The 24,727-nt window shown below is 48.1% G+C and overlaps 1 protein-coding gene across 4 annotated transcripts in view; it reads left to right on the top strand.

The window, feature by feature from the left end:
• NID2 (nidogen 2) overlaps positions 1 to 24,703 on the top strand; it is a 57,644-nt gene extending 32,941 nt beyond the window's left edge. The window contains exons 9-21 of one of the 4 annotated variants that reach the window (XM_040641828.1): positions 3,232 to 3,375; positions 4,052 to 4,180; positions 5,021 to 5,164; positions 12,172 to 12,291; positions 13,066 to 13,299; positions 16,796 to 17,017; positions 17,622 to 17,791; positions 20,015 to 20,144; positions 20,574 to 20,745; positions 21,219 to 21,376; positions 22,607 to 22,730; positions 23,629 to 23,741; positions 24,009 to 24,703. In XM_040641828.1, the coding sequence (XP_040497762.1) occupies positions 3,232 to 3,375; positions 4,052 to 4,180; positions 5,021 to 5,164; positions 12,172 to 12,291; positions 13,066 to 13,299; positions 16,796 to 17,017; positions 17,622 to 17,791; positions 20,015 to 20,144; positions 20,574 to 20,745; positions 21,219 to 21,376; positions 22,607 to 22,730; positions 23,629 to 23,741; positions 24,009 to 24,019 (1,871 nt within the window). In that variant the 3' untranslated portion in view covers positions 24,020 to 24,703. Of the gene's footprint in view, positions 1 to 3,231; positions 3,376 to 4,051; positions 4,181 to 5,020; positions 5,165 to 12,171; positions 12,292 to 13,065; positions 13,300 to 16,795; positions 17,018 to 17,621; positions 17,792 to 20,014; positions 20,145 to 20,573; positions 20,746 to 21,218; positions 21,377 to 22,606; positions 22,731 to 23,628; positions 23,750 to 24,008 lie in introns of those variants that run through there. The other 3 variants (XM_040641830.1, XM_040641829.1, XM_040641831.1) reach the window with 3 other exon arrangements.
• The last annotated feature ends 24 nt before the right edge of the window (positions 24,704 to 24,727 follow it).

Raw genomic sequence — 24,727 nt, 5'->3', positions numbered from 1 at the left:
CCCCCCCCCCCCCGCAGGGCAGAGCGCTGTCATCTTGAGTGTTTCCCTCCCTCCAGAGGGAATGACGGTCCCGCTGGAATGGCTGGGACGCAGCAGGGGCATCCCAGCTGATGTGGGCGCTCGTGGCTTCCCAGGACCTGGGAGACCGTGCTGTCTGGTCTGCGTCTGCCCAGGGAGCCAGCAGAGCCTGGGCCCCCCCGCCCCCCAGCCACAGCCCCTGCCCCTCCCCAAGTGTTTGCGCTTCAGGTGGGGGTCGGTGGTCTCTCCTGGGCTCCTGGAACGGGACCCCCTTGCACCCACTTCAGAGCTCCTTCCAGCAAGTTGAGGAGACTGGGCAGAGGGCCACGCAGGGAAGCGGAACAGACTGTTCCTTGAAGGAAAACCGCTCTTCTCCTCTTGATTAAATGAGTAAATTGGTTCCAGATCTCCGGTCAGAGTCAGGCTGTTGGAGAGGGCGAGGGCGAACTAGGGCTCGTCCTGAGGAGGACGCCGTTCTTGCTGTAACAGGAGAAAGCGAACACCCCATAGAGAATGCATAGCCACGTGGTTTTAGGAATGTATTTTTAAAACTGTTTTTGGAAACCAAATTCCCTGAACAGGGCCTGTGCTCGGAAGGGCTCTACACTTGGTTTAATGCTCTGCTGCTGTTCTCTTGAGACTTTCGTTTTTGAGCAAGGGGTCCACGTTTTCATCTTGCGCTGGGCTCTGTGCGTTACGTGGCCCGTCCTGTCAGTGAAGGATATTTGCCGTCTGTGTGCTGTAATCAGGGACGTTCCCCCTCAGTTTCAGGTGGGCCGGGGGATCAGGTTTCCAGGTCAGCTTTTGCACTGCATTTTTTGCATGCCTAGCAGGGTGCTAAGTGCTTACATCTCTGCATACTTGCTAATCGTTGCCAGAATGTGCCGCAGTGCAAACTGGACGCTGCAAAGTACTGAGCAAGAAGGTTAAGCATTAGTATTTACACATTAAAACATTTCAGAGCTCACTTCTCCCTTCGGCTGGGTAGGCCAGGCATTTAATACAGAATCTTCTCCTAAAATGGAGAAATAAGAATTGTCTTGCGTCGGGCCTTCTGTGAGGACACGACCCTGTTGTTCTTAACTATACCCACGCAGGGGACTGCCTCAGGAGCTTGGTCCGTACTAGCCCGTAACCCCAGCATGGTGCTTCTGTCCTTTCCAGCAGGAGATGAGGAGGGAAGAACGAGGGACGCGCGGGGGAGTCCGCTTGCTCTGCTGAGCTAGGTTCACGTCGGCAGACTCGTTCATCAGGTTTAGAAAGTGCCGGACACATTTGTTGGTCCTGTTTTCCTGGCAGAGATTCTGTAGCATACTCCAGCCAGAATCATTGAGGCAGTTCAAGGATAAACCCGTGGCCCTCCTGCTTTCCTTTTTAGGCTGTAATATGTAAGAACACACGGTGGGGTTTTTTCTAAGGTAATGGGAGGAATTTACCAAAACCCACGGGGGTCCCTTCGGAGACTTGGCCAAGGCATCCCAGTTCACAGCAGACTAACGCACAATTCTGGAAGGGTCCACGTGGGCAGAGGGGCAAGCTATGGGGAGGTGGCTGGACATCCTGAAGGATGGGGGTGGGAGTCCAGTCTGAGGCAGGTGACAGCAGCAAGCACGTGGGTCTAGACTTGGAGTTACTTGAACAAGGCCCACCCGCCTGAGGGAAGGGGGGTGAGGAGATGTGGATGAGCTAGAGAGAAGTGAGAGGGAATCCAGGAGGAAGTGGTTCTAGGAAGTTAAAGGAGGTGGTAATGCCCCCATGTCTACTGATGCCAAGATGCTGGTCCTTGGAGCCCTGAGAGCCGTTGAGAGCGATGCAGGACTTGGGGTGTGCTGAGCTGGCCGGCAAGCCAGGCACTTGGGCACAGGCAGAAATCCAAGGCAGAAGCTCAAGTTATGACTTAGACGAAACCTCATTGGTAGCTGGGATGGATTGACATGAAGCCAGGGAGGTTTGGGTGAAGCTCCTGAAATCTTTTAGCTGTAAGATCAGAATCAATTCTAGGGACTGAGACAAAGCTGAAACCAAGTGAGGGTGAGCAGTGGTCCCACTGAGGAGGAAGAGGGAACGTAGTCCCTTGGGACTGGGGAGGCCTGTCCACGGGGGGAATTGCCTTTCACATATATTACGTCAGGGTTTCTTTATCTTCTTCGGTTTTAGCGGATAAGTATTATCTTTATTGCTGTTTTACACCTGAGGAGTCAGAGGAGTGGATGGAAGTGCCCGGACTGAATGGATTCATTGTGTCTGGGGCCCTTTCCCACATCATCGCAGCGCCCTTGGCTTGGGTAACTTTAGGAAGTTCCTTTGGTGGTGGCTGTAGCAAAGTGGTGGAAAGCACCGACTGCCTGGCTTTTTGTTCCTGCTCCAGCCACCTCTTCTGACTGTGTGACCTTTGCCAGGTTACTTGGCCTCTCTGTGCTGTCGTAAAAATGAAGATATTAGTACCCTCCTCACAGTGCAGTCGTGAAGATTTAAAGGGATGGTATGTGTAAAGGTTTTAGAACAGTGCCTGGCAAATAAGTTTGCAATGAGGATTACTACTGTGCTCTATCTAGAAACAAAACCCTTTAGGAAAGATTTCAGATGTTAAGAGTTATCACTGCCTAGTGGTTGGGTGGGTCGGTGGCAAGGTTAATCCGAAAAAGTAAATTCTGCAAAAATCATTCCTCTTTAGTCTTCCAAATCTTAAAAAAGCAAGGTTTTCCCAGTAATTAAATTTTGACTTAGGAAATAGTGAACTTCAGTGAGAGACTGCCCAGGTTATTGGCAGAAATTTGGGGTGTGAGTTCTTGCTGTACTGTTTCCTGGCTTTGTGAGCTGGGGCAAGTCTTCCAGTGTTCTCTCACTTATCTGCGAAAATGACCAGTCATGGGGATGACAGCCCACCTCACAGAGTCATCCTGAAAATCACACAAGGGGATCGAGTGAGAGCACTTGAAAATAAAATTATGCCATATATTGGGATGTTTGTATTCCCTGGACACAAGCCTACTGTAAGCGAGAAAAGGTTAGTTGTCTGTGGGGTAGGCAAGAGGAAGTCATTCTGGAATTTAAAACTGCAAGTTAGATAGTCTAGGCCAGGTGGCCAGGTGGGCCCCCCAAACAGCTGAGTACGCGGTCCGTTCCGAGGAGTCCTTGATCTCCAGTCCGTGCCGTTCTCTTCCTAACAACCAGACTGGGATTGTGTGCTTTATTTCCTCTTGACTCATGCAGGGGATTCAGACCCCATCGGCGTGAATCCTTGCTACGACGGGAGCCACACATGTGACATGAGGGCTCAGTGCCATCCAGGGGCAGGGGTAGACTACACCTGCGAGTGTGCCTCTGGGTACCAGGGAGACGGACGCGGTTGTGTGGGTAAGTTGTACACGCTCCGTTCATCCACGGGGTCCTCCACTCTTGTTAACAGATGCACGAGACACGTTCAGCAGCTGTTAACCGAAGTGCTCTTATTTCTACACGAAAGCACATTCTGGTTAGAGTTGAGAGGGTAGTTGGGAGGTGGGTGTTTGGGGCTGGGACTGAGAAAAGAAGACATGTATGGCAATTCCTATATATTTTGAGTTCTCAAGTTTGGTCATTTTAACCTTGTATTAAGTATTCCTTATATTTACTAAAACATGTTTTCTGGTTATCTTTAGGTTTCAGACCTTGTGTTCCTTTCACCCGTGACATCCCCACAAGCCACAGAAATTGCTTTACATTTCTAAAAGAAAAATTGTTAGTGTGTTTTTCTGGTAAATGTTGAGTGGGTTTTATTTTTTACCGTTTAAAGAATTCTCAGAATATTCAAATATTTTCCCTGTGGCTTATACTTGAATGACTTCAGATAAAGATTATCTGAAGGTTATCCTGCAACATGCATTCACGTCTGATCCTTAGAAATACTATATTTTGACCCCCCCCCACGCCCCCAACTAATTTAATTGTTCTGTTGGAGCTTCATGGCAGTGAGAAAATACTGGGTTTTCAGACCTGCCACTCGGGGAACCCTTGATTTAAGCAGTGCTTTTCTGTCCTTGTTTCTTCTTAGATGTCAATGAGTGTGCAGCTGGCTCCCATCGCTGCGGCCCCAACTCCGTGTGTATCAACTTGCTTGGAAGCTACAGGTGTGAGTGCCGGAATGGTTACGAGTTTGCAGATGACCGGCACACTTGCGTCGGTGAGTGCTAAGGCGTTTCTCTCTTTGGCCAAAATGGCGCTGACCCTTGCTCTTTGATTCCTTAATGTTTCCACTCCGACCTACAGAAGTTCTGCCATGTGGTTTTAGAAAACAGTTTAACATTGAAATAACCCAAGGCTATGGATCGGTTCAGCCCTGTGTTGTTGTTTTCCTCCAAACAGATACTTTTGGTGTTGAGTTATTGAAAGGTGTTCACCGAATTGGGTTTCCCGTGTGTCTTGGTATTTGGCCCAATCATGTAACAAGACCATGAACCTCTAATGCCACCAGTTCTAGATAGAAGTAAAATATTTCTCAAATTTAAATGAAATGGATTATAATTCAAAGATGCTTTTTCCACGTGCCCAGCTATAGCACTCCCTCTGTAATAAATCTACCCTTTCTAGGGTAAAGAGAAAGGAAAAGAAATCTTTGGACCTAAAAGCAGACCCAAAAGAACTAGGATTCCAGATTCATCCCATTGGTAGAGCCAGATGATAATAGAGAAAATACACCTTTTAATCCAGTGGGATGAAAAAGTAGCCACGAGCATAGAGACTGTGTGTGTGTGTGTGTGTGTGTGTGTAGTTCTGGGACTTGAATCAAGGACTGTTTTAATGACTGGTCTTCATATCTACGCAGAGCAGCACTTCTCAAACTTGAACACGCATGCAAGCCGTCTTGTTCAAAGTCAGATTCTGATTTCCTGGCTCTGGGATAGGGCCTTGTGAGCCCTCAGAGGTCCTGATGTGACTGGTGTGTGGATCACACTGTGAAGATCAAGTCTCCCCCACTCGCAGGCCTGAACTCTGGGACGTGCTTACGTTCTTCTCTTTTCAGCGATCACCCCACCTCCCAACCCCTGTGAGGACGGCAGCCACTCCTGCGCTCCTGCCGGCCAGGCCCGGTGCATTCACCACGGAGGCAGCACATTCAGCTGCGCCTGCCTGCCTGGTTACACGGGCACCGGGCACCAGTGTGCTGGTGAGTACCTGTGGGACGTCAGCCCCAGTGACCCTGGAAAGTCGCCTGGGATGCCGCATCCCCACGTAGCCAGAGCTTTCTCAAGAGGACCTCTCCCTTTCTTGACTCACGCAGCCTGGGAATGGTCTAAAGAGCAAGAGGAAAGCTGTCCTTTGAGTCAAAAAGCAGAGCCAAGGGTGATTCCCCTGGGACTAGATTGTGGCGCATATACGGTTGTCCTTGGTGGAGACGTTCCTGGAGCACTGGGCAGCCAGTGCCGTCTTGTAACTCCTGTTCCTGGGAGCTGGTGTAGCTGGAGGAACTTTGGGAGAACCCACTGACCTGTTGGGATGTCTCAGGTCTTCAGTCTCTCTGGGTAACGGCTCACTCTAGCACTTGCAGTCCTGCCTGCCTTTTGGTTGCTACCCCACTGGTTGAAGTGGTATTTTAAGCAATCTCTAAACATGCATGCAGTGCTTTCTCTCTAAGTTTTTCCCTCCCTCCTCTCTCCCTGAAGAGAGGGGGAGAGAGAGAAAGAACTCTACCTTCGTAAGAGAATAGTAACGCATACCTAAGTGCTCAAAACTTTTCTCCCAAAAATCCAAAGATGTTTAAGATGGTGAAGGCTTGAACGGTCTTTTATAAAATCACTAAACTGAAATGCAGGACTAACTTAAAATTTAACGTGGTTAAATAATAACAGTGATGCGTGAGGTTGTTACTAAACGGTATAATTCTCTGGATATAAATGTTCGTGAAACCGGGATCAGTAGTACTTTAATACAGAGATTATTTAGCAAATCTACATAATCCACTAAAGATTTTCAAAATATACATGACGTGATGGAATTGAAACTCAATTTCATGCTGTTGGTAATACCCACAAATTATGGTAAAATGAGACCCTAGGAATGAGAGAATGGTGGGGGAGCGTCTGTTTGGGGATTATGAACCTGAAGCACAGGCTCTCCCCCCTCTCCAAACCGCTGCCTGCATTGGCCAGGCCTCTGTACACCTGGGCACCCTGAGCTGGTTTGCTAGAACAGCTGTGTAACTCCTGGGAGCTTTACAGCAGCTTAAATAGCATGACCCCCCCACCCCCCCACCAAATGTTTGTTTCTCATCCTCCTCCCATCCCTCTTCCCTTCGGTCTCGGTGGAGAGGCTGCCTGAACCAGCAGACAGAAGCCATGTGTTACGGACAACAAATGTGTCAGGGCAGCACAGCCGTCCTGTCCTTCCCAGATGTGACGGGCCCCTTGGTATTGTCTGAACTGGCTCTTTAATGTTTCCACTTCTGTTGTACAGAAGCTCGGCTGTAGGGTTTTCTTAAAAACATGGTTTATACTGAATGACCCAAGGCTGTGGCTCAGTTCAGCCCTGTTTTGTTTTGTTTTGCTTTTTTTCCTCCTAAAAACACCCCCTGCTTTAGAGCTCGAGTGTTTCTCCAGTTAGACTGAGGTAGATTTGGAATTCCAGATGCTTCTCTGACTTGACCAGCCCAAGAGCTCCATCTGTCACAGGACTCTACAGACAGAGGGTCGCCTCCACAGGTGTGCGGGTCAGGGTGTGAGGGGCACTAACTCCTCATTGTTCTGTTATTTCTCACGGCGGGAATGATATTTTTTCCATTCTCGTGGAACCTTGCCATTCAGTTTCCTTCTTTCTTCCTTCCTTCCTTCCTTCCTCCCTCCCTCCCTCCCTCCCTCCCTCTCTCTCTCTCTCTCTCTCTTTCTTTCTTTCTTTCTTTCTTTCTTTCTTTCTTTCTTTTTTTAAAGATTTTATTTATTTGAGATATAGAGAGAGAGAACACGAGTGGGGGAGGCGGAGGGGCAGAGGGAGAGGGAAAAGCAGGCTCTCCGCTGAGCAGGGAGCCTGACACGGGGCTCAATCCCAGGACCCTGGGATCATGACCTGAGTGAAAGGCAGGTGCTTAACCGACTAAGCCACCCAGGCGCCCCTGTCGTTCAGTTTCATTTAACACACTGCTGGCTCTAAGACATGAGACTGCACGGAGAATCAAAATCTTGTCAGAATTTCGTACTTAGACATCTGGCTGCTTAGGACAGCAGAGATGGTACTTTTAACGTATTCAACTCCTTAGGTCTGTGGTTTAAAGCTAACAAGTTGAAATTAATTGGAGCCTAGATGTGATGAGTGTTAATAATCAGAAAGTTAATTGAGTTAGTCGCTTCTTGCCTTAATCCCTTCTAGAATCATTCTCTTTTCTTTCTTTTAACTTCTACATGTCCTGTAAGACTTTGATGACCTTTGGGGCTATATTAGGACGTTGAAATTGGCCACTTTTCCATGTTGAGAACTTTCGAATAATGCCATTCATTGTTATTACTGCCCTCTTGCTGACTTTTGCCATTTTTAATTGTCCCTATTCAATCTCTGCTTCTCTACTTTTTCTCTGGAACCCACAAACTTTTAAAAACCTGCCAAACCCATCCGTTGCTTCCCTAGTGTAGTCATTGTCTATTGCTGCTAACACATTACCCCCAAATAGAGCAGCTTAAAACAGTACACGCTTATCATCTACAGGTCACGGGCCTGGGAATGGCTTAGCTTGGTCCTCTGCCTGAAAGGGCCTACAAAGCGGCAACAAGGGGTGTGGTGGGCTTGGGGTCTCATCTAAAGGCCTAACTGGGGAAAGATCCTCGCGTGGTTACTGGCAGGATTCAGTTCCTTGAGGACAGAGAGCCTCAGGTCCTTGCTAGCTGTTGCCTGGAGATAACCTTCAGCTAGCTTCTTGACACATAGACCTGGAACAAGGTAGCTTACTTCCTCCAGGCCAGTGGCAGAAAGTCTGCTAGCAAAATGGAACTTATAATCACAAAAGTGACATCCCCTCAATGTTGCTTTGGTGTATTGGTTAGATGCAAGTTCCTCAAGGGAAGGAGATTGCACAGGATTGCAAATGCTAGAAGGTAGGGACCTTGGGGTTCCCTAGAGGCTGCCTCCCAGAATCAGTTCAAGCTTTTCAGACTGGAGTGGTGGACAATGAACATTTTCCTAAAGACCTACGCCATGCCCAAATCGATCTGGGCTGATCACGAAGTGTGTGTGTGGGTGTGTGTGTGCGCGCGCGTACACGCATGCATGCACATATTTAAAGACATGCCACGGTGTGCATGTGTCTCTGTGACCACAGAGAGAAAACAGCAAAATAGAGAAAACTGGAGATAAAGGCTCTATTTTGTAGAAAGTGTGCCTTTTTGAAGCACACGTTTCTTTACTCCATTAAAGTAGCAGTAAAAGGGTGTGTGGGTTTTTTCTCTAGCCAGTTTGTCAAAAACTGAGTTCCCTGGAGAGGCTGGACTTGGCTTTGGGCTCTCAGTCTAGTCTGAGTCACTAGCAGGAATTACTTTTATCCAAGTAGAATTAAATCTTTTCCAGCTTCCCTCAATCAACCCCGATTTCAACGGTTTCAGGGTTTTTTTCAACCTTGTGTTGGTGTGAGCTGATGTGTCTCAGGCCTGTTTGTCCTGCTCGATCTTGGTGACTTTGCTAGGTGCAAAAGCAGATTGTCTCGAGTCCGGATCTTTCCAGGGAGGAGCAAGTGTGAGTTGAACAGGTGGGATGTCACTCAGCCCTTACTGCTCGGGAGGGGCATGAGAAGAGGTACGTGGAGTATTTCTCTCAGGTCTCCTGTTCTACGAATGGAGAGGTTAGGTGAGGTATGGTAACGGTGCATTCACAGGAGGAGAAGAGGGCAAGGCTTGAAAGGAAGGAGTTTCTTACACTCATGGGTCCCAAAGAGAGGGTTGCCACATTCCACATGGGGGAACAACTAGCAGGGTGCTTGATTGACTAGGTGGGGAGTGAGAACTTGTGGGCCGAAGCCTTTACTGGGGTCTGGAAATTTCACTGGGTGGTGTGGAAGCAAAGGGGGTGAGGTGGGGTGGGATGGGTTAGCGGGGAGCTAGAATCTGGTAATCCAGTGATTGGGTTTGTTTGTTTTTTTTTTTTAATATTTTTTTATTATATTATGTTAGTCACCATACAATAGATTGGTTTTGTTTCAAAGGGACTTCACCTGGTTTTGGGTGTAGGCAGAATGAGGGCAGTGAGAAGAGTGTTGAAACACTGACGTCTGAATTCAAAATGGAGGATTTTAACAAATTTTCCGTATAGGTTTCTTGACTAGCTTGACAGGTAATAGAATGGAGAACGATACGGGGATTGAGCCACGTTTCATTATCTGAACAGCAAAGGAGCTCTACTGTGCCTGGACCTCAGTGTCCTAACAGCCCCTAAAGACCCTTGACATTGATTGTTAAGCATAAATGGCAGCCCCCTCCCCCAGTGGTACAACAAGGAGTTTCTCCCTTGCCAAGGGGCTGAAAGTCTTTCCATGCGTTCTGTCCTGACACTTGACATCCTGTGACATAGGAAAGAGCTCCTCTTCCTTTCTCAAAAGCTCTGGTTCCCTCCAGCCGTCCTCAGCGTTAGCCCTCTGAGGAGGAGCCATAGCCTGCTCTGAGCTCAGGCCCTGGAGTGGCTGACTGGACTATTTCCTGTCATGGTGGAAGGTCTTCCAAGGAGGCATCGAGGACTGTGCTTCGGGGAGCCTTAACCCTCTCCAGCCTTTAGGCTCCTCACTTGTGATGCTTTCCACCCCTCAAGGGCTTTCTCCCTTTTGGTCATTTATAACCATTACTGTCCCCCACGACTCTCATATCTGTGGAGAGGATGACTGCTCTTTCACTCTGATCGGAAGTCCTAGGCCATAGGCTTTAAGAACATGAGTTAACTTGGTAGCCCTGGGGCGTCCCCTCTCTCTTAGTTCAAAAAATAATCTCAAGAAACTGATCCCTGGGTTCTAGAAATAGGCCCTGTGTCTCAGGAATTCCTGCTTCCTGCTATTGCCTGGGGTTCCTGTTAGCAGAGAAGTGCTTTTAGCATGTGTATGATGAATAGCTTTAACTTCCTGCATTGACTTTCCTGCTGGGTGTTCATTCTTACAGCTTTGGTTTGGCAGGCCCAGGGGACTGCGTGGCCACCGGCTTCACCCACCTAGGTGTTGGGGTTGTCCTTTTGAAGAGACAGAGAGCCAAACTCGGGGATAATTAAATAGGACAGCACAGAACCCGTATCGATTAGATTAGAGGTAGGGTTTTTGCTGTGATTGGTTTTGTTTGGTTTCTTTTCAGTTAACTGAGGAGCTAACCAGAAAACCTGGCTTGTTTCTGACTTTACAGATGAATGTATAAGTACTTTCCCGCCTTTGTAGGTGGACGGGAAGGTCACCGGCGAGGCCAGCTGCTCATCTGAGCCTGTCTGGGTGGCATGAAACTTGGTTGTGTCAAGCATTCAGGATTATTTGGGACTTAAGGGGGCTCATTTATTCTGACCAAACGTCTGCAACACTGAGGACACACAGAGTGTGAATTTGCTAATTTAATCACAGTGTAAGAGATTCCTCTCCTGTGAATAGAACGTCTGGGTTTCACGTCCAGCATGTCCGTCAGCTCACGGGTACCTGTGAAAGGCACTTAGCCATGGGAAGGGGCCTCAGGGAGGGTGTGGTCATAGCCGGCTGGTACCAAGAGCCCTAGAGCGGGTTTCATCTGGTGCCTGGGAGGCAGGGCGAGGAGCCACCTCTGTCCCCAAGCTGATTCACGGCACATCCAGGCTGTCACTCTCCGGCGTCCTGGGTTCTATGTGTCTCTGTCGCAGGCTGTAGCGAATTGGTGCAGTTCACTTCTGGGACTCACATTCTTCTAGGCTTCACACTGATCACCCCAACCCACATTTTTAAATCATTTTTTGGGTGTCTTTGGGGAAGTGGCTTGCTTTCTTTTCAGTTGAGCCTTGATCAGACCTACACCCTTTATCCTCCTTTTACTCTGGAAGACTTCCTGTCTTTGCAGATAGCTTATCTCAGTCACTGGTTTTATGTTACGTATTTTTTTTTTTAATTTTTTAATTTTTTAAATTTAAAAAAAAATTTTATTTCTCGTTTGAGAGAGAGAGACACAGAGAGAGCGTGCACGAGAGAGGTGAAGGGTAAAGGGAGAAGCAGACTCCCTGCTGAGCGGGGAGCCCAGGATCATGACCTGAGCCAAAGGCAGACGCGTAACCAACTGAGCCACCCAGGTGCCCCCCTTTTTTATTTTTAAGTAATGTCTACACCCAATGTGGGGCTTGAACTCACAGCTCCAAGATCAAGAGTCGCACGCTCCACCAGGCACCCCGGCGGTTGGTTTTAACAGTTGGACTCTCAGAGGTTTCTGGAGGGCAAGGCGGAGTGCCTTGCTACTGTCCGCACACGCTGATTGCAGTAAATAAAAGGACTATAAGCTGGCATTTGTTTGAAGTTCTGGGATGTTGCGGTTTTGAGAAATAGGAAAATCTGGTATCGTGTGGAGGGGGGCGGCTGAATTGTTGATGCTGATAAGCCTGACAAATTGAGATTTTCTTTTTTCTGTGACACAATTTTTCTTATACTTTTCTATCCCTTCTAAAGGTAGGAAGTAGAGAACATTTTGATTAGTTGGGCATGGTAGGTAGGAGGCCTGTGATTGCGTGACGCCGAGGGTGCTTGTGCCTTAGCTGAAAGGCCGTCGGGGGCCGGCCGCTGGGCTGTGCGCTCTGCACCCAGATGCTGTAGGGCCAGGGCACCAGCAATGCAAGAGCAAAGCCACTGTTACACGTATTTGAGAGGAAGCGAATGATTTACAGTCGAAGGCAGTTCAAAGGTGAGAACTTCCTGGAATTCACTGTGGGTGCAAGATGCTCTAGAAATACACTGCAGGATGTTTTTTTCTAGAAGTGACCACACGTTCGATTTCTACATTGTACTTTCTTAACACCCATGTCCCTCGACTTTGTATGTGAAGCTTGCCTCTAGCTGTCATTATAGTCCTGCTCATGCCCCAAGGTCTTCTAAGGTTGCTTGAGCCTTTGTCATTGACTCACGCGTCCTAAGGCCGTGTATACAGTAGCCCCGGTTGTGTGCAGTGAAGTCATGCTGTTCCTTCCTCCCTCCCCACCCCCTCATCCCTGTTCCTGCCTCCACAGATGTTGATGAATGCTCGGAAAACAGATGTCACCCTTCGGCTACCTGCTACAATACCCCCGGCTCCTTCTCCTGCCAGTGCCACCCTGGCTATCGTGGCGATGGATTTCAGTGCACACCTGGTAAGGTTTGGAGAGCCAGACGAGGCACAGAAAACCCTGGCTCCTTCAATGCGAGTTTTCTACAGCCTTCAGTCCACCCTTACTGGAGACCAAGGCTGGTTCCCTCTAGCTGCCTCGTTTACTGAGAGCTCACTGCTTATTAGCATTCTGGGAGGCCGGGGGAATGTCCTGTCCGTTGTCCTACCTAGTGTCCCACCGGTTGTGGTCAGCTCCCTTCGTGATCTAAGTGTCATGCATATGAAGTAAGGAGACCCAGCTTCCCGGACAGGAGCCGTGCGCACTGCTGAGCCGGCGGAAGCCCCCAGGACTATTCTAGGAGGTCTTGGCCAGCGCGGTGCAATCTAGTGATTGCCATTGACCCGGGGCTTCTCAGACTTAAATTCTGGACTTTGGTGGCTAAACAAAAGCTTACTTCTTTTCTCCGGAGCCTCTAGGGATGTTTGGACAGAAGCCGCGGGCTGTTCTTCATTTTAGCCAGACGGCAGCGGGGACCCTACGGGCTGAGGGAGGGGCCATTTTACAGGACGGTCAGCTCAGGACAGGGTGAACTGTGAGATGTAGGGAGAAATTAGGGAGATAGTGGCAGAACTAAAAGAATCCAGGAGTTCAAAATCTCAGTGCCTTGCTCTTTTTCCCATGGGATTCTGGCTTCCAAGTATACGGAGGGAAAAACAACCCCTCAGACAGGAGACTTTTGAAGTTAGCCGGTAAGAGTGGATGGGTTGCAGCGTCTTACTGCTCCTTTGTGCACCCCCTTCGCCCCGGCCTCGGAAGACCCCTCGTCAGGGCTGACCCCCTGTGAAGAGCGGCAGCGCCAGGCCCAGGCCCAGCACGCCGCCTCCCCCAGCAGCCGGCCGCACGTCCCCCAGTGCGATGAGCGCGGCGGCTTCCTGCCCCTGCAGTGTCACGGCAGCCCCGGCTTCTGCTGGTGCGTGGACCCCGACGGCCGCGAAGTCCCCGGCACGCGCGCGCCCCCCGGCTCCGCGCCGCCGCGCTGCGGGCTGCCAGGTGAGCCGGGCAGGGACGGGAGCCGCGCCAGCCTCGGCCTGGGGCTCGGGGAGCCGAGCGGAGCTGACCGGGGCGGGGCCAGGGGGCTGGAGGGTCTGTGCACCTGTGGGCACATTCGTGCGGCAGGGACGGACGGACGGACATGTGGGATCCCTGCTGCGCGTTGGCCTGCGGCCTCACGCTGCTCCGGGACAAGCCTGGAGTGTGTGGGTCAGGCCGAGGCCACTGCCCTGCGTCCGTCACGGCCGCGTCGGGCGATCTTCGAGCGAGAGGATCTTGCCAGACCGGCCTTTTTTCCAAAAGGAAGACTGCCTTCCCATATTCCTCCCTCCCTTCCCTCTGCCTTCTGAACCGCCCGGCAGGAAGGCCCGGGGGACACGTGGGTGGGTCCGGCGAGTTGCTGTCCGCTAGTCACCTGGCAGTCTGCCGCCAGGCCTGGCACGTTGATGGGGGCCCTCTACGCCCCCGCCACCCGGCCACTCAGAAGAGGGGCGGGAACCGTCATGAGCCGGTGCGGAGGGAGATGCTGCTGGTGAACTCGGCCGTGCGGGCGGGGCCTGGGGTCAAGTGCGCTCCTTTCACGCCAAGTGCAGATGTTCGGGGCAGACTTGGGTTCCTTGCTGCATTGTTCAGAATGGGAAGAACTGTATTATGAAGAACATGGGACTGATCTACCATTTTAGCCAAAATAATTCCTATAGCCATGAGCTTGCTATTCAGAGGTCCATTTTTACTACTGAAAAAGATAAATACTAATTTCAGTTTTTCACGTGTAAGAGTAAGAAGAGCCGGAGAATTACCACTGGCTTTGATCCTTTCAATAATATCGTTACGGCCAGCACATCGGTGCTTCTAAGATTCGTATAGATAAAAATCGGTAATGCTTGATTCTGATGTATGACCTTGTTTCCACAGTGACACTCCTAGTTCCTCTCTGTCCCTATTTTTAGGAAAAGATGTTGCAGGTCCAAAAAAAACACAACCACCCAGAAAAATCCTGTTTCACTCCTGCCTACTCTTTAAAAAGTCTCGGTTCTAACTCCATCTGGGATTTAAAGAAATCAGATGGTTGGGACACGCCTTAGGGAACGGTTCAGAGTTCTGTTACACTTACTAAGACAAGCCTGTGTTAAGGACAGTGATTCAGAAGGGAGCCAAGAGAGTGAGAAGTTAACGACTAGAGGAGGGACACGTTCTCTCAGGCACTCTTTCTGCATGGCCCAGACTTCTCTCCTGGTGCTGGGTTTGGCCTCGGCTGCCACTTCTGACTAGGCTCCTCTGCATTAATGGGGTTGGCTTGAAGGGAAGGAAAACACTGCGTCCAAGATTTCAAAATATTTAAAGCCCTGCCAACCAAAAACAGAAAAGAAAGAAATCTGTGGTTGAATTAAGCAGGAGCTTCAAATAGTAAGGAACGAGAGGGAGGCACACATATCAGTGATGTGAGGTGCCCATTTCCCAGAAGCTGGCTGTGCTGTGTGTCCGCATTCCAGACAAAGAACTTTGCCTTGTTGGGTGGTCCCCGAACCAAGAACATACCCTCTGAGTTTGCAGTGTGGGCCTGGGGCAGTGTTGGAAACTTCTGCAGGGAATCCCACCCTGAGATGGATGGCTAGTGTTTGAGGAAGTGACATTTCCCCATCTGGGATCTCTGAGACACATCTGGGGGAGGAAGTCAGAGACCCTCCTTCTCCATGAGGTCTTAAAGAGGGCGTGGCTTCCCAAGGGTCATAAGCTATAGAGAGGACCTGAAGAGTGTCCACTTCCCCCAAACCTGGTGAGTCTTGTGTTGAGCTAGTTGGGTCGGAGTTCTAAGGATTTTATTTACCACCCTCCCGCTTTCCTAGACGTGCGACCAAAGTGTAATGTTTCCAACTTTGTTCTTTGAAGCCATTGGAAGTTTGACCAAAGGAGTGCCATGAAATGACTGTGTTTTAAAGGGACTCCCTTCCTGGCTGCTGGTAGTTTACACTGGGGGGCAGGAAGGAGGGGGGAAGCCACGAATGAGTAAGAAAGCTTTGGTAATAATCCTAGCAGGAGACCATGGGGCTTGGACCAGGGTGATAGGGGTGGATGCGGTGATAAGTGAGGATTTTCTGAATGTATTTTGAAGGGACAGCTGACATCTTATGACCTGTTGGATATGGAGAGCGAGAGAGAGAAAGGAGTCGAGTCGATCGGGCTTGAACAATGGAAAGTGGAGGTGCTGTTTACTGATAGGGAAAGTCTAGGGGAGAGCAGCTTTGACGGTGGAAAGCAAGGGCCCCATTTTGTTCTGAGACGGATGTTATACATCCAGTTGGGGGTATCGAGAAGGTACTTGGCTGTATGGTTCTACAGACCCCAGGCTTTCAGTTGCACAAATTAAAAAAGAAGCACCTTCAGGTGCGCCTGGGTGGCGCAGTCGTTAAGCATCTGCCTTCGGCTCAGGGCGTGATCCTGGCGTTATGGGATCGAGCCCCACATCAGGCTCCTCCGCTATGAGCCTGCTTCTCCCTCTCCCACTCCCCCTGCTGTGTTCCCTCTCTCGCTGGCTGTCTCTCTGTCACATAAATAAATAAAATCTTTAAAAAAAAAAAACACCTTCTATTTGAGTTCCTTTAGATAAGCCTATGCTAGCTGGGTGGCTGAGTTATTTAAACACCCTACAGCCGAATCCCTGCAGACGGAGAACCGCCATGTTTGTGACAGAGTGACAGCCCTGTGGGAGCAAGGCTGGGACAAAAGAGCTAGAGAAACTGGTCTGCAGGAGCTCACAGGTGGCTAAGCCCGGTGGTGGCGAGCTGGGAGGGGGAGCAGGGAGGGCAGGATGCTGGAGATGGGAGGGGGCAGAGCTACATGGCGGGAAGCCGGAGCAGACCCGGGAAAAAGGTTCAGCTCTGAGCCAAGGGGCTTCCAGGAACTGGAGTGTCTAACAGTACGGAGTTGTTGGCCACCACGCCTGCTGTGCTCGCACATACTAATGACCGCAAGTCTTACTCCATAGTTTTCCAGTGAGCAGACACGAGGGCCACATAGGTAGAGCACGCAGGGACAGTTTCTAAGATACATGGCCAGTCTCACGATTGCCCTCTCCGCTGTAGGTTCTGGAGCCCGAACCAAGTGGGAATGAATAAATGATACCTTTAAATATCATGTAGGTCACTGAGTCCCTGAGGAGGGTCCCCACCAGGCATTCTGTTAGCAGAGGCCCTGGACCCAGGCAGAGTGGTCCCCGTGGGCCTCTCCCGGCCTCAGAGTGCCCTGCACCCCTGATTTTACCTCCTCTTGCTCTCTACTCAAGTGGCTGGACCTTGATGACAAATCCTCTTGGCCCCTCCGGATCCCTGCGGAGAGCTTCTTAGAGCGCCTGACCGCTGCGGTCCGGTGTCCGGGGGCTTGGCCGGGGCCCTGCTGGTGGACACTAGGAGGGAGGCCAGGTGTGGGGATCTTCAGCTACATGCTGTATTCTGTCCTTGGCTCACCATCAAAGGCTTTTTTGTCCCCATCTGCTCAGAGCCCACCCAGAGGCCCCGGACTGTCTGTGAGCGCTGGAGGGAAAACCTGCTGGAGCACTACGGTGGCACGCCCAGGGACGACCAGTACGTGCCCCAGTGTGATGACCTGGGCCACTTCATCCCCCTGCAGTGCCACGGGAAGAGTGACTTCTGCTGGTGCGTGGACAAAGACGGCAGAGAAGTGCAGGGCACCCGCTCGCAGCCAGGCACCACCCCTGCATGTAAGCACCCAGGGACCATCACCTCAGCTGCTCAGAGGGCTTGCTGGAGGCCAACTACCAGCTGTGGGTGAAGGTGGGGAAATGGGGGTCACCAGGTCCGGTGAAAGTGGTCACTAATACACCATGTTGGTTTATACTCTGGTCTACCCGAGATCCCAATTTGGATTTCATGTTTGGTTTTGTCATTAGCAGTTTCTGTAATTAGAACATCTGGAACTCCATTCAACATGCAGTTACCCCTCCTCCCCAGCCCAGGGTGAAAGGAGACACGTGTCGCCCTGGGGGCCCAAAGAAAAGCGGACACGATACTGGCTAGTTTCTTTCCCGTAAAAAGAAAAAAACCTTTGCTTTGTTCTGAGGGAAATGTTTTGTTTTCTTCCTCCCTAGTAATTGGCAGTGTTTTACATAATCCTTGGGGAAAAAAAAACCCCTAGAAATTAGAATTTCTTTTAAGGAACATCTGGAACACATCTGTCTAGGCTAAAAACCTTTTGATGTTTTTGGAGGTTCAGCTATGTGGAAAGTAACTTCTTCCCCTCTCTCCACCTACCCTCGTTTCCCTTCCTTTCTGTCCTTCATCCCCTCCCGCTCTTTCCCACGGCAGGTATCCCCACAGTTGCTCCGCCCACAGTCCGGCCCGTGCCCCGGCCTGACGTGACCCCTCCGTCTGTGGGCACCTTCCTGCTCTATGCCCAGGGCCAGCAGATCGGCCACTTGCCTCTCAACGGTACCAGGCTTCAGAAGGACATGGCCAGGACCCTGCTGTCACTACATGTAAAGTGGACTTCTCCTGTGGGGGGGGAACTGCACAGGGCTTTCGGATCTGGGCAAGGGCCGGAGGCAGAGGGACGTCCTGGAGGGTGTCTGGGCTGTAGTCTGACGGCAGGAGTCAGACGACGCTGCTCTCGCAGGAAGTGGGGGCACTGTTGCCCGGAGTCACGTCTGACTGACCCAGGCTTTCTCCAGTGCTTCATGGGGTTTCAGATACGTGGAAAGGGAGTTTCAGCTTTGTGAGGATGTTGAGGCAGTATGGGATCCACGGCAAAATGGACAGAACCTTAACCCAAGACCCCAGGGTCCTCTCCGTGCCAGACCTGTCCAGAGGCCCCGGGAGGACCAGCGAAAGGGTGTGGTTTCTGTGGTTAGTTGAGAACACCAAGTGGAAATGAATGAGTGACTGCCTCGTTGTTGCAGCCCCCGGCCCTCCCTGTTCTGGTTCTGAGGACCAGGCTCTTCTCTAACTCCTTCACAGAGGATCTGGGTGGAGGGGTGCTGGGAAAGGAGCGGACAAGCTTTCCCTAGATCCCTGCTGGTCCTGCGCCAGCAGTGTCCCCACGGTCAAGGCGTTCCATTTTGGAGGAGGGATTTCTTCTCTAAAATGGAGAAAAGGGGAGTTCACCAGCAAGGCACTGCCACTTATAAAGGAAAGCCATCTGGTCCCATTTCTAAACCTCAGGCAGCACGTACTTGCTCAGCTAGGACAAGGAACAGTATAATGTCCATGTTTGCCTTTACTTCTGTTAACAAACCAACTCCTTACCGGATTCCAGAAGTGGAGAAGCAGCCAGTGTTCGGAGGAAGAGGTGTTTTTTCTTTTTAGGTTTTAGGTTTTGCAGTTGTGTTGGCAAACACTTGCATGCTGTTGTGTAAGGTTCTCTAAAAAGATGCAGAAACTAAGAAATTGTCAACACCTCAATCTAACTATCCAGCCAAGTCTGTAGGCTCTGCTGCGTGTCTGAACTTGCCTCTCCTAGGGTGGGGGGGGGGGGCAAGTGGGACAGAAACAGAATGGAACATGGGCTGTAAGCACATCTTGGGGAAATTTACTTACAATGATTTATTCTTCGAAGAGATTTGAAGTCAATACATGATAGCTCCCATGATTTTCTAGGCCAATGGAAACCCACATGAACATGCACTCCTGCCTGAGACAGAGGACTTTCACTTTTGAAGTGAAACTACACTTGACCTTCAGATCCTTCCATATATACTGACCACTTTTTCAGAGGAGCCAAATCCTGCTTTGTTTAGTGTTTTTTATATTGACTCCTCTCCCAGAGGCATGTCAAGGCAGCCCCAGGAGGCTTTGTTATTAGGCAAGCCAGGAACTGGTGTGACCTCAGGGACAGCCAGATGGCCCTTAGATGTTGGCTTTGCACATCTGTTCAGTTTCTCAGACCAGGAGTCGGAGTTGGAAATTGAATGAAGCAAGTACTGTGCGGAGTTTTGCAAAGAAGTATCACAGGCTCAGCATTTAAAAAACAAAAAACCCAACTTATTTACTTAGCAATGAAGAACGGAAGACCTCCTGAGCCAGAGGTTTGGTGACCATCAGTCTCCAGTTCCTTTACCCATCCAACTGGAGTCTTTCTTTTACATAAACGTACAACCAAAAAGTTTGCTTCGTAGTGAGGAGGAGAGATAGGGGTAACACCTCGGGAAAGATTATAGTCACAGGGAAATGGGGGAGTAGATTTTGTTATTATATGTTGGTGACTTTTAGAAAGGCTGTTTCAAAGGTGCTGATACCATTTGGAAGCAGTAACAGATTTTTTTTGCCCAGTAAAATATTAAGAACTTACTTTGCTGAGACTGACGTTTGTCCTTTAATCCCTAAAGGGGCTGATTTTTTTCATGAGCTCATTTGATTACTGCCGGCAGCAATAGCTCTTATTAAGCCCTTGCTGCAGACTCATGACTGGGACGCTGTACGAGAATTTATGGTGTTAATTTTTAGAGCAGCACTATAAAGTAGGTACTGTTATCTTCACAAACCCAGGCATAGAGAGGTTAAGTGGCACAGCTAGTCGGTGGCCAAGCCTGACTGGGACCCCAGAAGTCAGCCTCCCAGCCCACTTGTGTAACCATGCTGCTTGGTTGCCTGCAAGACTACATTACGGGCTGTTCACTACAGCCGTGCGTGAGGCAGCTGAGCGCGAGCTCCAGGGAAATGCAAGGAGTCCTAATTCTTCCAATTTCATGTTTTGGTCCACAAAGGGCTCCATAGTTGTGGGAATTGACTATGACTGCCGCGAGAGGATGGTGTACTGGACAGACGTAGCTGGACGGACAATCAGCCGTGCCAGTCTGGAACCAGGAGCAGAGCCTGAGACAATCGTCAACTCAGGTCAGCGACTTCATCCAGAAGACACTTGGTAGTTCGTTTGACTCTACTAAGTGCAAAAGGGGAGGTTCAGTGCCACACAGGTCACTTCACTGAGTGGTGCTGTGCCGGCCTCTCTGTACACACACATTCAAATGTAAGAAACGAGAAGGTGATTCCTGCGGTGAGCCTCCTGAGGAACAAGTCTCCCCACAGGGCGCGGCCACCGCGGCCACTGCCCGGCCCCCGCACCGTGCACACGCCTGGTGCCATCAGGCCGGAGGGTGTGTTAGAGAACTAGAGGTGGCAGAACAAGTTCCTCTGTTAAACGGGTTCTTGCAACTGAGAGCCTCTCAGGACTTTGTTTTTTAAACTTTTCAAACCTAGTAGATCTCTCTGCTTCAGGTTTTCATACCTGCAAATGCTCCAGTCCTGCCGTTGTTCTATTTCCAGGTCTGATAAGCCCCGAAGGACTTGCCATCGACCACTTTCGTAGAACAATGTACTGGACGGACAGTGGCCTGGACAAGATAGAGAGGGCCAGGCTGGACGGCTCTGAGCGCAAAGCCCTCTTCCACACGGACCTGGTGAATCCTCGAGCCATTGCTGTGGATCCAATCCGAGGGTCAGCTGGGCTTCCCGATTCTCCTGTTACCTGTCGATCCTAATTTGAAGCCCTTGGATTTCAAATGCCGGGTGGGGAGGGTCAGAACAAGAGTGTAAAAGCTCCAACACATGAATTTGACAGTATTTGTATAGGACCTACTAGGTGTAGACACTGTGCTAGGCAGACAAGGTCTATCCCTTCATGGAGCTCACATGCTAGGAGGAAGGAAGACAGTAAACTAATTATTAAGACTGTGGTACACTACACAGACCTCAGAGACTATGTGAGAGGGACTGGGGGTGATGCGGATCAGATAATCAGACCAGGCTGCCTAACACTTAACCTGGAATGAGGCCGGTCTCCTTCAGCAATGCATTAGAAAATCCTAGCGTTGAAATCCTAGGTTTATCTTCATTAAATGGTGAAAGTAACCAAAACTCAGAAACACATTTCTTGGACTGCATTTTCACTATATTTAATTTATCCCACAGCAACTTGTACTGGACGGACTGGAATCGAGAAGCTCCTAAAATTGAAACGTCTTCTTTAGAAGGAGAAAATAGAAGAATTCTGGTGAATAAAGATATTGGACTACCTAATGGTTTAACCTTTGACCCCTTCTCCAAACTGCTCTGCTGGGCAGACGCAGGTATTACTGAGGGCAGCGAACACGCCACGCTTCGTTACCATGAGGGCCCGCACTCTACCACGGATTTTACAACAAAACCAGATCTCATCATGTAGAGCTTTTGGCTTAAATTTTTAACAGTACAGCACAAAACCTACTCCTTTAGTTGGTGTATAAACTGTTAACACTTTGTATTGATACTTATAATCCTTCCTGGGGTTTTGGGGGCAGAGGGGTCTGTGAATCAGGTGATAATTTGAGGGCTAGTCTTATGTCCAACTCATTTTTGTAATGCTTGCCCTTCCCCCACACAAGCACTTGGTATACTTTTTAAAGTAAAAAGAAATAAACCCACTGTTGAAACTGACAAACTTAGATCAGTGAACAAGAGGTGTTTTGTTTTTTTGTTTTTGCCAGTATTTATTAGAAGATTTTTAAAAATCTGTTGCTTTACCAGTCAGTAGGCTATTATGCTAAGGACATTCTTTGGAAAGTGATGTGGCAGTTAGGGTTGCCAATACCCAAGTTCTCTCTTTCTGTAGTGTGATTTCTTTATTAGAATAATTAGAAAAGAGGCTCTATGTCTATTTCCATACTAAAGAATACGAAAAGGTCCATTCTTGAAGATTTTATAATCTAATAAAAAGGACTATAATGCAAATGAGTCAGTATTTAACCCGGGTGGTCTAAAACAACAGTTACTTTTTTTTTAAAGTTACATTTTAAAAAACTATTTGAAATTTAAAGCCAGGTTCCGTAAGAAACTTGTTTAGGTATTGCAAAATGTTGAAGACTGCTTCTTTTACACTGAAAAATATAAGCCATGTTACCATTTTAATTACTTTTAATTCCTATCTAGGAAATAACAGGTCTTTAAAAAATATTTAAGGATTTTAGTTAAAAGGCATTATACATTGCTTATGAAGGGCCAGTATTTATCTAGATGTTATGTTTACAACAATTTATGAGGTGACACTTGAAATTAATTAGAAAAATTTATCTCTAATGTCCTACTTTGGGAGAAGAAATGCAATCCTTTCTTCCAAGAAAGGATCAAGGGTCTAAATTCTAAAAACTAGAATGCTATTATAGTTTCTAATTTGTATCACTGCATTGGGAATAAAATGTCTTATTTCCTATTCTTTGCTTCCTTTCAGAAGGCCTCTACCTGCCACAATTATTTTTGGCAAAGTTGTTTTCTTTTCTCATGGTATGAAAGGATCTCATTTTCCCTTTCTGATGTTTTAAAAGGAACCAAAAAACTGGAGTGTACACTACCTGATGGGACTGGACGGCGCGTCATTCAGAACCACCTCAACTACCCCTTCAGTATTGTTAGCTATGCAGATCACTTCTACCACACAGACTGGAGGAGGTGAGCCTGACACACACTGGCCAAGCCTGAAAAGGCAAACTAGTCTGGAGACATACCACCCTTAGTGACATTTTACCTAATGGCACTGATGACTTTAGTAATTAAGCTCTTCACTGAAGTTTTCATTATCTCTTAATTAGTAGATAACATTGTTCAAGTGTTATTGCTTTTAAAAATCCTACTTAATGGTGTTGCTTAGAAGTGGAAGAGCTGATACTAAACTATCCAAAAAAGGAAGTGCATTAATCTAAATTTGATCTTCAGAGAATAAAAGACTACACTTAAGTGGTACCATGAGCTATATTAGCTGTATGATTTAAATTGGTTTTTTAAAAAAAATGACATCATGGACATTTTCGTTGTCCACCTGGGAGAAGGAGAAGTACTGTAATTTAGACTAGTTCTCCAAGGAGGAACATTAAAAACGTATCTAGATGTCTAAGCCCCTCTACCCCATCCCTTGCAGTGTTGATTTAATTGGTCTGGCAGGAGGCCCAGGCATCAGTATTTTAACAGATCCTCAAGTAATTTGTTCAGCAAGGGTTGGGAAGCACTGATTTTACCAGTGGTTCTCAAAATTTTAGGATGGCATCAGAATCATTCCAAAGGACTGTTAAAACATATCGCTGGGTCCCATCCCATAATTCCTGATTCAGTAGGTCTGAATTGAGGTCCAAGAATTTACATTTCTAGCAAGTTCCCAGTGATGCTGGTCTGGGGACCACTTTGACAGCCACGGATACAGAAAATCTTCAAATCTAAATGAGTCAAAACACATTTGGTTAAATTTTAAAAAGTCATTCTAGAAGGCTAGCTAGCAGAAATTCTCTATTGAAAGTGACTTTTTTTTCTATCCCAACTTAAATCCCATGAATTTACTCTTCCTTTCTGTTACCAGGGATGGTGTTATATCAGTAAATAGAGACAGCGGCCAGTTTACTGATGAGTATCTCCCAGAGCAACGATCTCATCTCTATGGGATAACTGCAGTCTACCCCTACTGCCCAACAGGTAAATAAAATGCTCAGGCTGCTCCTTTGGACCAGCAGGGAAGGATTACCCTTGGCCCAAATACGGCTGCTACCACAGACATTGCCACCAGTGACAGCCACTTCGAGTGGAAAAGTTAATGGTCAATACACAGGGTAGTAAAGACTATTCACCCCTATGTCTACACAAAAAAGGTCAGCCTATTAGGATATTTCCCCTTTAAAATACTTGCTGTTGCAACTGGGTTATAAAATATTTACCTAGTGTTCCTTCTATCTCCCCTCACAGGAAGAAAGTAAACATGGCATCATAAAGGACTTGGAGTTTACAATCAGAATCTGGACCCTAAAGAACATTTACTGCAAAGGTGAAGAAAGTGAAAAAGGAATTGGTCTTACAAGATGAACACTTTCAGAACAAAAAGACGATGTATCTTGTGAAAAGTTTATACCTCAATCTTTACTACTGTATTTTGAAAAACAAAAGTTACTACAAGTTTAAAAAAGTAACAATTTTAATTATTGCTTATTAAAGCAATTTTTATAAACATTTCTATCATTTAAAAGGTCAAATCATTCAACTAAGAACCAATTAGAGTATGTTAAGACCCTAAATCTAAATTTTTGCTAAGGATTCTTTCTGGCCAAGAAATTAAAGCAAGGTTATCAGTATAAAGACACAATCCCGAAGATCATAAGCCTTGACCTAGAGAAGGCTATGCAGAACTAGCGGGGGAAAAACCAACTTATTTATAGTTTCCCAGCAAAAGTTCTAAGTTTTTTGTGTGTGTTTTTGTTTTTACCTCTGCATCACTGCATTTCTATTTATATTAAAAGGTGCTAGAATGTTTCGATTTGTATCTTCTGATCCTGTTAAGTCTCTCTATAGTTACCCACAGAAGTTACTACATTTATAAATACCAAAGATGTAACAATTCTCAAATTTTCTAGATTACTCCAATAAAATATTTTAAGTTTTCCTATGATCTGAGGATCTGTACTGTCTAT

Source organism: Ursus maritimus, unplaced genomic scaffold (genome assembly GCF_017311325.1).
Source record: "Ursus maritimus isolate PB19 unplaced genomic scaffold, ASM1731132v1 scaffold_25, whole genome shotgun sequence".
Classification (NCBI taxonomy): Eukaryota; Metazoa; Chordata; class Mammalia; order Carnivora; family Ursidae; genus Ursus; species Ursus maritimus.
The sequence above is the reverse complement of the archived record's forward strand: the minus strand, read 5'-3'. Positions and strand labels throughout refer to the sequence as shown.